Source organism: Falco rusticolus, chromosome 4, assembly GCF_015220075.1.
Source record: "Falco rusticolus isolate bFalRus1 chromosome 4, bFalRus1.pri, whole genome shotgun sequence".
Lineage (NCBI taxonomy): Eukaryota > Metazoa > Chordata > Aves > Falconiformes > Falconidae > Falco > Falco rusticolus.
Genome location: NC_051190.1, coordinates 16056354 through 16068525, shown reverse-complemented (window position 1 = coordinate 16068525; position 12172 = coordinate 16056354). Strand labels below are relative to the sequence as shown.

At 40.8% G+C, this 12172-nt stretch overlaps 1 protein-coding gene across 7 annotated transcripts in view; it reads right to left on the bottom strand.

Annotated features, from left to right (window-relative positions):
- ATXN7 (ataxin 7) overlaps positions 1-12172 on the bottom strand; it is an 89680-nt gene that overhangs the window by 27395 nt on the left and 50113 nt on the right. Inside the window, exon 2 of one of the 7 annotated variants that reach the window (XM_037386509.1) lies at positions 11088-11225. The exons of the other annotated variants lie outside the window; for them this stretch is intronic. Coding sequence (XP_037242406.1) covers positions 11088-11094 — 7 coding nt within the window. The 5' untranslated portion in view covers positions 11095-11225. The remainder of the gene's footprint in view (positions 1-11087; positions 11226-12172) is intronic. 7 annotated transcript variants of the gene reach the window in all.

The window sequence follows — 12172 nt, the reverse complement described above, 5'->3', positions numbered from 1 at the left end:
TCGCACCATCTGCTCTCTCCGTAACAAAGAGCAAACCCATCCGTTCAAAGACCTGACAGTCTCACAAACCAAAAGCCTCCATGTGCCAAAGCTAGCAATTAACAGAGCGAGGCCTAGGAAGAATTAAAGTGTGACTTGATCCCAGGGAACGGGCTGGAGGCCTAAGAAGCAACTGGGGATGACAAAGATCTGGGGTGTAAGCTGCAGGAATGATTACCTGGCCAGATCCTACAAGTTTTGAGGGGTACATAAAAAATTCAGACATGCAAGGAATTTCATCTGATTGATATCAACACTGCATAAGCTACGCTTGCTTACACTGCAGCCTGTTTATGTTTACATTTAGTACTGTCTAAAATGATTTTGTTGTAAATATTTTGCTTTAAAGAGATTGTTTGGTTACTGGCTACTATTATTGTTCTTCCTGGAAGGAAGTGAATGATGGGCCTTGAGCCAACACCAAACTTCTTAAAGTTGATCAATCGAGAACTCCAGTGTGGTCACTTGGAAAATCGACTTTGCTGCTTGCTATAGGGGGTGGATAGGACGAACCCTGCCATATGATATGTGACACCAGGAAACCAGCCTTAGCGAAGGGAGTGGCAAAAATCATATAAAAATAAGTGCTACTGACTTATATTTAAAGCCTTGTATGCCTTTTTTTTCCCCCCCAAAGATGGAAATAAGTGCTCCAAAGTACCATCATGAATGAAATTTCCAGAACCTTGAGAACCACGGGACAATGCATTTTGAAATCAGTGGATTTTTCTCTCTAGCAGCTGCAACTTTGGAGTGTGCCTTACGTGCTACAGAAAACACAAATATATCGGGTAAGATTTCTGGTTTTGGTGTTTTCTTTTCAAGTGGGCATGCTTAGAAGTTCCTCAGCTTTCAGAAAAGTGGTGTGACTCCAAAATAAAATGGATGACAGAGTACAAAAGAACAACTTGACAGGCTTGTTGGTGCACAATCAAGTGACAGCAGTTTATGCCTTAGTTTCAACTCCACTTACACAACGTGTTTGTTTATACCATAATATAAAATATAACTGCTACCCATACAGCACATGAATACACACAGTGAAGACTTCTGTACAGACTTATGCCATTTTCAGAGGCTAAAACCAGAAAGAGACATTTAGTACATCAGATTTCAAGCGTACAGTCACAGCTATTGTGGACCACTGCCACCTGGACAACTGGGACAGGGCAGAGGAAATAGCAAGCGGCCCAGGAGCTCATCAGGGCTTTCAGCTCGTCCTAACTATCTGCCAAGCCTCCAGCTTCCCTGGGTACATCACAGAAGGTGATGAGTATGGTCCCAACAGTCAGTACCCACCCTCATTCTGAACACTGATCGATCCTACGGAGAGTTGGACTGAGAAAGGAACTGGTCAGTACCAAATCTAGAGTGATGCTAGCTGTCATTCTCAATCTCAACAAGCAAGATGTTAGCATCAAGCCTTGCAATAGGACGCAGATATGTAAGTTTATGTAATTTCTAGAGCTATCAAAGCAGTCACAGATATTTTTAGAAGCTGGCTGGTGGATACCTTTGTGACCCACATGATGACCTTTGGTCAAAGAGTACATGGCACTATGATGGGGAGGGGACTGAACTGTGGCAGCCTAAAAACTTTTCCTTTGACCTTAGAAGCCAGGAGAGGGCCAACATGGCATGCTTCCAGGGATATACATGGTTACGTGTGGCTTGTCAGAGGCTGCAAGCCAAAATGAAACTGAAGAAAATGAGTGCTAGCTAGCCCCATGCCAATGATGAGAAGGGCCAGAGCCTTACAGAGTACTGTAAGGCTTCTCATTACGATCTAGAAAAGTGAAAGAAAATTACTTCACTAAGTCCACCCCAACGCAGCAGAACACCAAAATGTTTAGCCTCTGAACTCAAATGAAGACTTCAGCCATGCACTAACAAAGGAGACACAGCCATTTATCCTCTTAGCAAGGAGAGGAGCCAAGGATGCCATGTGAATATCTACAGACAATAATGAATAGCTCTTAAAACTACCAAAGTATATCACACAAAACTTCTGATCAGCTCAAATCTAGCTCTACAAATAATCCACAAACATCTAAAAGTTTCAGGCTTCAAGGTGGAAGGGCTCACAGAAAGGGGTACACCTTCTACCTAACCCACAGAATTAACCACACCACGCTGCAGAAACCAGGGCTTTTCCCACTGCCAGACACGACAAACAGGTTCTTTGCAGCCAGTGGGGTCATACATAGAGGACACGGCACAATACAGCTTCTGCCTGGCAGAGGAATAAAATCCTATGGAGCAGAAACAGAAGAAGGTGATCTGGCTAAAAGAGAAGGCTTCCTTTCGAAAAGCTACTCTATACAGAACTGTGAGTTAAAGATCTTCTAACAACCTTGCCACACAACGAGGGAAAACTCAAGTTATGTAGGAACTGCTTCAACTCTCCAGGAGTCTGGTCTAATTGCATCCTTTACAAAGAAGTGTAAAAAGTGAGAGTTTCATACCAACATGGGCAACTCATTATCTGAGAAACAGAGAACAGAAAAGAGGACAAGAATCTCTTGATGATGGCCCTTCTTTCTCTAATAAAACCTGGGGAAACAAAATGTAATTGCAAGCTTTATGGCCAGCACTGTGCTCAGACATTGCAGAATTAGTATGATGCAGCAGAATAGGCAAAGTTTATCAGGAGTTTACGTATTAGACACACTGATGGCTTTTTCTCCTACATTGTTTTGCTGTTGCTGGAAGGATTAGCCTGTTGTCCTGCTGCACGAACTGCAGGAACATCAACATAAATTACAGAGTAAAAATATTGACATTCTGTACAAGGCACTGTATCATGTTTTTGTTTCATCAATAGCAGATAATAGGGTTTGGGAGTATTTTGGCTGTTACAGCCCGAGATAGCTAATGATGGCCTATTTAGTCAATAATAGTACCACAGATTCATGTAAAATTTCATACCCTATTTATTTCTTTGTTGTTATATTCTACATTTTATAAATATATTTGTAATTGTTCTTAAGTTTCACATTGTTATGGAGCTCTCACAGAGATGGGTACTGCAAGAGCTAATCTAAGACTGCCATTGAGAAATTGTTTGCATCTTTGTTACAAGTAGACAGAACACAACATCTGAATGGACTTCAAGGCCATCTACATTACATGAATATAAACATTTAGTGTTAAACTGAATTAAGCGTAGTAAGTAGCTTAAAAAGTTGGCATTAATTGTGTTCTTTTGAAAGTGAACGTCAGCCTGCAATTTTTTAACTTACTACATAAAGCATGTCGCTACTGATTGCTATTCCTCAATAAACTTACAGATTTCATGGTATACAAAGTGTTATACACTCCCTCTTCTGGTAATATCTTAAAAACACAGTTTCTAGACTTTATGTGTATCACATGTCAGATTTCAAGCACATTGCCCGGAAGAAAAAAAACCAGCAAAGCAGCATCATGTCAATACCTGCAAGTTTGTTTTTAAAAAGCCAGCAAACTGGTGATCAAAATGAGTAAATAAGTAACAGGTGAAAAGTACTTGACATAATGCCTAAGTCAATGAAGTAGCAGCTACTTTGTAGCTGTGCCTAAAACCAAAATGTTACTGATTTCTTTAGTTTGGTAAGAATAATAGTCTCAAGTTTTCCCCAAAAGTGTGACTCTCACACACACACCTGGTTACCATTTGCTGCAGATAAGAGCCGAGCTTTCAGAATGCTGCCCACTTTTCCTGAGGCAGCAGATTAAGAATTCCTACAAAACACTGCTTTTACATAGGTCCAGCATGGGTAACTTCCATCTAGTACTCCATCTCCTTTTCTCCCCACTTGTAGAGAACTGGTAGGCATTCCTCTCACTGGAAAAGCTGCTGAAAGACACATGTATATCCTACTCTCCAAAAAAATACTAGAATACAGAAAATGAGAATTTAAAAATAAACTTGTCCATCAGGAAACAGTAAAAGCAATGTACAAGAAAACAAACATATCCATCTCTTGATGGACCAGGAGAGATGTCAAGTAGGACATACTGTTGTTCCCTCTGCCACCCAACAAAATGTGCAAAATCCAAGAATACCACGACGTTACACAAACCACGCTAATAACATTGCTGCCAAAACATTAAGAGGAAAAACTAGTGAAAAAGCTTTTCTTTGTTTTGCTCTGCTTAAACCTCTTCTTTCTTCCACTTTTCCCCCTCAATACACACTAATAAAACCAGCACTGTACCTCCTTCATCCTCCCTCCTGCAAGGTCATTTTCTCCGACCTTCCTTATTTAGCTTCCTCCTTATTGTCTTCATTTTTTTTTTTTATATGTATTTTACTTCAGTTCTTTGTTTTGTATTTCCCTTTTTAGCTATTCCCCCATGTCCTCTCTTTCCCCTCCTCCGACACACACACACCCAGACTGCAAACCACTTAATTCTAGCTGTGCTGAACCAGCCCTGCCAAAGCTGCCGTCCTCCTGCCCGCGCTAGCTGGGCACTGCTGCCCCAGCCAGGTGCCACACAGCTCTGTGCTGCGAGCAGTGGTAACTTGGCCAAAAAATTAATGTAATTGATGGTTACTGATGAGATTTCTTATCTGACCTTTGTAGCTGTGCTTGCAGAGAAAAAGAGACTATGTGCAAATCCTCTCTCTTCCAAACGCAGCAGTTGTTTGAGAGCTGGCTGGTGGGATGAGAGGGTACAGTCTGTGCAACTTGAAACTATGTGCTTCCATAAAAAAAAAAAAAAAAAAAAGGCAAAAAACCCAACCCAAACTATTTTCTTCGTGACAGTTCAATACTGGACATTGTTTTGCAAGCTTCCCAGAACACTTCTCCCCGGAATCATGAAGTGCTGTGGCGTTCATCTGAGGTTTGCAGTTCTTGGAATAATCCACACAATTCGTAAGAACACATACTTCTCTCCCCCAAATAAATGAGGAAGTCCTTATAAATAATTGATCTGCGTGTGGTTAGGTATTGAAATCGAACTACTTCTAACCCCACCCTCCACCACCAAGTTCACATCACGATGGCTCTGACACACTCCCAGCTCTCCTCCACAATAGCATAAATCCTGCCCTTTTTTCACTCCAATTCAGGCTTCTTCCACCTCTCTGGCTCTTAAACAGGTTGCAGCTTCATTCTTCTGCACTCAGCTCAGGGCTGCACGCCAAGCCCTGCGTGCCCACGGCCTGCCCTAGCAATGCGTGCCACCTCCTCTGGCTAGGCTCCAGCCTGAAGGAGTGGCTTAGGCATTAGAAAGAGCCCTTTTAGCTGGGAAGGAAACCTTCCAAGGATGTGGAACACATAAGCTGATGCAGAACGGCCTTCCCTGAACTTGCAGAAAATCTGAAACGATGGTTATGAGAGCTGTGTTCTGCTCCACGTACCGTTTCATCATTCAGAATGAGTTCTGAATGATGAAACTTAATATTGACTTTTAGATCTGTGAACTCTCTCGCTGTCAGTAATTTTTAATTGTAGACCTGATTCAACTGTCCCAGCTGGCTTCTTCCGAAGTGAAGCTGTAGTCAAACACACTCAACAGCTACTTTTTATTAGAACTACTTGTTCTCTCCAGATCTTACTCCAATCTATTGATCAACATACTTTCTCCCTCTTGCTGAACAACTGTTTCTGTAAGTGACAGTGAATGTGGCACTGCTTTCTCTTTTTCCCCAGAGACAAATATCTTTGTCTTTCTTCCTTTCCACTTGTTCTTCCCTTGTCAATGTTTACCTTGAAAAGGGAGCAGTCAGTCCTAGTTTCCAAATACCTAGCAACAAGATCACTACAAAGGAGCAGTTTTCATGGAACCCTTGTATAATTTTGTTATGTTAGACTTGGTTTAAATTATCATTTTAGTAAGAATAGAATAATAAAATAAAAATTCACTCTTCAGCCAGTAAGAAGCCATAAGCATTTCTGCATGTAGGTCTTCTGCTATGGCAGAACAGCATGAAATTCGATTCATGCAAACCAAGGGTAAGAAAAGCCAAAAGCACACCCAAAGCACTTCAAGTTTATAGTGTTGTGGCACACACAGCGCTGCAGAGGTAGAATAACGTGAGTTACATGGCAAGCAGTAAACTGAACAATGAATTTCTTTAAATCTGAAGCTGAACAGCACCTTTTTTGTTAGCCGATACCTAAAACTGCTTCAAGTCTTCTACCAGAGCTTGACAAATCCACATACCCACAAAAACAGGAGGAAGTTTTACTACAAAACTGCCATCAACTTCTCAGACAGACTCCCTATGCTTTCATGTAATAAACAAAGACCACAGCCATTACGCTTACAGAAATACCCTTCCGCACATGAACCATCTGTGATGTCACAGTTAACCACAGCACCTAACTTCACTGCTCCTTAAAATCTACATGGCACATTCGGTATTCAGCTTTGGGGTACACATTTCAAAGCCTGAAATATATTTACAGAGTTTCTTTCCAGGTGGTAATACTTTATTATTTAATGATGCATCATTTAAAAATAACTAAATAAACAGCCAAAACTTTTTTTTTTTTTTTCTCTGAAATTAATCCTGTGCTGACCTCTGAGCCCATTTCCTTCTGGGAATACGCCAAGATGATTCTTGCAAAAGCTACAGAATTTCACAAATCTCTGCCAAGAAATTAAACTAGTTGTTTCTGGACCCAGAGACTAAGATCCCACTGCTGGAATCTGGACTGTATGAACTACTGTGAGAGGACTGTGTATTTAAACAGAAGCTGCTGAAGCTGCCAACGATAATTTGTTAAATCATATACATTAACTCAAGCCATAATATGCCAAATGCCACCTGTGCACGTTTGGCAATATGCTTGGCAGATTACTTCAGCACATCTGTGACACACCACATAATATTCAAGTTTTATTTTGGTTATTAGACTACTAGAGAAGATTACTGATACCCAAGAAAATTCTTACGATTTATATAAAATGTTTTCACCTGCTTTAAAAAGACATTAGCGAACGGTGGACACTTAATTACTGAAACAAATTGTTTGCTGCCAAAAGTATGCAGGCCATAAAGAAGGCTTATCCCTCCAAAACGTGGATGAGCTGAGACTATCTTCTAGGAGGAAGAACCCCACCCTCAAAAAACCCCTCAAATACACCGACCCCCCACCCCACAAAAACCACCCCCAACCAAGCAACAAATCCTTAGGTCCCAATGGCTTTGGAACAAGATTCAGTACATTCTTTTCTTATCTGCTTGAAATGCTGCCTTGTGCAGGCACTTTATCTTTGACTTTGTAATCCATTCTAAACACCCTATTCTATTCTAAACAAGCAACATCAGTGCAACTTCTGATGTCAGACTTTTCAGAACAACTAGCTGCCACCAAATTTGAGGTAACAGAAAGAGGGTAGGACAAATTTCTATTCAATTCGTATTAAGTCAGAAGAACTGAAATATGTGGTTCTGCAGGGACTTTAATACTTAAATTACATATGATATAAAATCCGAAATACAACATCATATTGGCAGGGATAGTTAACACATCATTTTTCCAAATTAAAATCACAAGCATCACACCTTCTCTCCAAATCCAAGCACTGAACACCACCACCAAAAAACCCTTACGACAAGCCAAAGTAGCAAACCTAACTAAAGGTGGGTGTGGGAACTGGCTGAGGAAGGAGGGAGTACAGTTATACAATTAGACAAAGGAGATTCATGAGAGACCCTTACACTGACTTGCAGGATGGCCCCAAGTAAGTACTGCAAATGAACATTTCAGAGGACCTGCCCTCTGAGTCTCTCCAGGTTGAGTATAAGGTTGTGTGATGACATTCTCTGTTCCAATCTCACAACCTCCTAGAAGTCACAAAAGGTGGGCAAATCTGTATTATTGCCCTGTTTCCAAATCCTACGCTTCAGGTTTAAACATGCACTGATGGGAAACTGAAGTGTGCGATTCCCCACCAGCTCACACAGCAGCAGCAAGCAGAGCTCACAGTAGTTACTCACCTTTGCCACTGCATGCCAAACCCAGGGAAGTTAATCAAAACACTAGACATAGCTTTTTAATGACTCAACAGCCCAACACACCATCATCATCTCTTTCCAACATGTATATTAATGGTTTTCACAATCACTACATGACTCAGACACTCGCAGTTTAAGCTTTACAGGTAGCCTTCATTATTACCGCTGAGAGTTTATCTCTGCTTTGTATTTACAGTAACCAAGGTGCAGAGGAAACAAACTCCTCTGCAAAAAAACTAGGAAAAATTCGAAGGAAGAAACCTCGCATCTGTACACCGATGCTGCTGCCACACTGCTGAGCCATCTCCTCTCTCTGACCCACAAAGCAGCCCAGACAGTGCAGAGAAGCAGCCCTCCTCAGACAGGAGGCCGATAACCCACAGGGAGATGCGATAAGCCCATGGGATGGCTGAAATACCAATGAAAGGTCACATGGGCCAAAAACCACATCACTTCAGGGTTTCCACGAACAAGCTGAAACAACTGTCAACAATGGCTTCCTCAAAGAGCAACCTTTCGGTGCAGCATGAGAACCATACCTAGCACGGTTTTGTGGGAAGGAGAGAGAGGAAATAAAAGGACACAGGCACATCCCGCTCTCTTGAGGAGTGTGACAGTTAGCAATTTGACAGACAGCAAAGTCATTTTTCTGTAACAATTTATATATTAAGAGAGGAAACTGCAGGGACTTAAGAAATATACCTGATTTAAATACAGAGGGAGAGTCTGTGGCACGAAGTTGGAGAGGCTGGCACACAATCATCCAGTGTAAAGAAATACTACAGGCCAGAGAAAAATACTGTGTTTTCTCAGAACGGGTCACTGTGATAAGCAGTCTCAGGTGCTCCACCCACAAGACTGAATGCCTGAACATTTTACCTTTTTTCCGTCTTTCACCTCTGAACTGATCTTGAGCCATCCAAGGAAAACACTGATACCATGCAAGCATAATCACTCAAAAAGCATCACCAAGAATACTAGCAATAAGAGACTTAAACCCTCTGTTCTGTCAGATCTCAGCTGCTCCATTTGTGGGGCTGGACAAGCAGTTTGTCTTGCAACAATTCCTCCTTGGCTGACTAGCCTGCTCTTGCCCCACCAGATCCCTGCCATCACTGCCACCCTAGGCCAAGTGGGTAAAGCCATTTGAGTGTTCTGACAGTCAGCTGCTGCACACAAGCTAGAAGGAATACCACAAGCAGATTTCAGATATCTCATTATACTGGATTGTTTTTAAAAACTAACCTACACGTGGTGTTCTGCATACCAAATATGTCACCGAATTTTAGAAATCAGCAGTAGTATATACACACCAACAGTTAAGAATACATTTTTAAAATGGCAATTCACACTCCAAATGCACGCTTAGATTGCCTCAGAAAGCTGTATTTAATTTTGAATTAGTATCCCTTCTAGACAAACGCATGAAATATAAAAGTATCAGTCCCACGCAAAAATCTGTGATTTGTATCAATGAAGTATTTTACTAAAAAGGTCAGATATTCTGATAAATAAGGTTACATTGAAATTATTTCTGACTACTTGTAGTCCAGGAAAAAAAGCCAGCATATGTCCTGCAATGCCCTTTCAGCCTACCTAGTTAAGTAGTTTATCACAAGTATGCTTTGGAAGAAATTAATTAGCTCACATTAGGTTTAGCTAATAGTTTGTTTAGCCTTCCTTTGACAAAAGTGACATTTTAAAAGAGTATATTCTAATACTAGAGAAAATAAAATCCCACATGACAAGTTTCAAAGAACACCAAGTACAAGCAATACATACCACCAGAAGCTGTAGAATATGTTAAGAAATTAATATTTCTTTGGTAACAATTAAAAATAACAGATCCTAAGAACATCACAAAAAGGTACAGCTTCACTGATGCACTGCAATTTTTCAGAACTTGTTCAAGTAACTTCTCCTGTATCAATCCCTGAAATAATGCCACAAATAAAAGATGTAATGCTGGGCAAACTGATTGTGATGAATCCAAAGAGTGTTTTACTTTCTTGTTATCACGATAGCATACTTTTTGTTTTAAAAGAACTATATGTTTTGAAGACTTCAGCAATTTCCTTCTCCTGAAGTACACAGTGTTAAAAAGCCCCCACCATTGCCTGGTAATCAATCACCTGCCATATTTATCAGCTTTCACATTCAGTTTGTTAAAACGAGGGACAACTGTATTAGGATTTCAAGAATGTGAAGGCTGATAAAAAGCAGTGAGAGCTAGTGCTACATAAAATCACCAAGTCAGCCTTCTTACCTTTCTGAGGCTATTAGTTTGGCGAACTAAGGTCCTTTTAATGACATTCACCCCACCCAAGCCTGTTTTTCTCATCAGAATGACCCCGCCTGCTTCCTCTGCACGCTGCAGCCCTTGCTGAGCGTCCTCATTGTTCAGAATGGGCTTAAGAAATACTAAGAATAACCTCGTCATTTCCATCCCCTCCATCTACATCTTTCTCAAAATATGAATCTGTCACTAATGTAAGGTTTACATTTGAGAAAGTTTCATGTTTAGAGATCACGCTCCTACAACGTGATGCGGAATAGGAACATTATTTTAGTTTGGCTTTTTGTTGGTTTTTTTTAACATAATTTTCCATACCTTCATTTTGTGCTTCCCCCTTCACTCTGCCCATTTTAAATTTCAAGCACTGCTTACAGAAGAGTTTGAATTGACTTCACATAACACATTTAACACTGGTACAAGCAGCATTACAACACCCCGTGTTTTCATGTCCATGGTCAAAAGGCAATGGTGTACCTATTCAGTTCTTGAACTACTTCTTCAATCTGTCCATAAGGCTGTCATGCCAACAACTACACTACTGGATTCTACAGTACATATACCTGTTTGCCAGACAGTATTTGGAGATCACCTGCACACTTCAGAAAGACAACCCAAAGCGTCTGCAGATATCCATAGCTCTCCATCACTGCCAACCTGAACCACTTCCATATTACTGACCTCAAGATGGAAGATTCAATATGCCAACACTCAGAACTGGGTACCATCCAGTCCTCCCCCATAAATTTATTTTTAACTGTCAGAATCAATTTGATGTGATATTTTAGAAGGACTTACTGTACATCCCAAACTGATGTTCAGTGACAGGTGAGGAATCACACTGGCAAGGGGTGGACTTGTTCCTGGCTGATACAAGGTCTTACAACAACCAGAGTAAGAAATGCTGATACCCTTTTCTTCTGGCTCCATACAGCTCTGGAGTCCACAAAATGTAGGGTTGTGTTTTTTTTTTAAAAAAAAATCATTAGTACTGCCATCCACAGCATAACTAATAAGAATTATGTCACAAAACCTATTCAGATTCTCCTGCAAGTCACACTCTGACAGAACTGCAGAGTCCAGCCGCAAGGGTAGGGGTATAATCCATAAGGCATTGTAACACAAAAACAAACAAGCAAGATCTGGAAAGGATAAGAAGTTCACACTCTGCGCAGCATAGGAAGACCCTTTCCCAGTCTCAAGAAAGCAGCAGAAGCAAGTGTATCTTTTCTTGCCAAAGGGCTGGATTATTTAAGATGCAAGAAAAGTTATCCCTTGTTTTCAACACTGGAAGAGGCTTCCCTGCCCATATCCAGCATCTCCTATGCTTTTAAACACTGAGGCAATCAGTAGATGCACTGGCCTAGAAAAAACACGTACAGATAGGCACACACAGGAGGAAGGAGGAGGAGTTCAGAAAATGCTCTGTCCATCTCCTTTTATTAGCACTCAGTCAGAAAACATCTCCTGAATTTCTCAAGAAACAAAAGGCTGAATACCAAAAAACTCCTATCCAAATATTGGCATGAAATTGTTTGAAGTTAATTTCTAGTCTTGAGAGGAGTGTGAAAAAAAGAACTGCCAACCTCCCCCGGGGTTAGGTTTGTAGGAAGTAACTGAGCACATGAACTTGCACAGCACTTCGCATTTTCTCAGTCCTCTATAAACACTGGCTAACACCAACCAACACAACAAGAGCTTCCTAGCATAGTTTATATACAAAACCATTTGACCAGTAAAACAAACATAAATTGATACTTCTGAAAATAAATAAGCTTACTGGCCATTGGAAACATACTATGTTTTACAACAAAATCTGTAAGTTTAGCTTTTAGCTCCAGTCCACAGTTCACACTGTAACAGAACCTGTGTAAAAATAATTT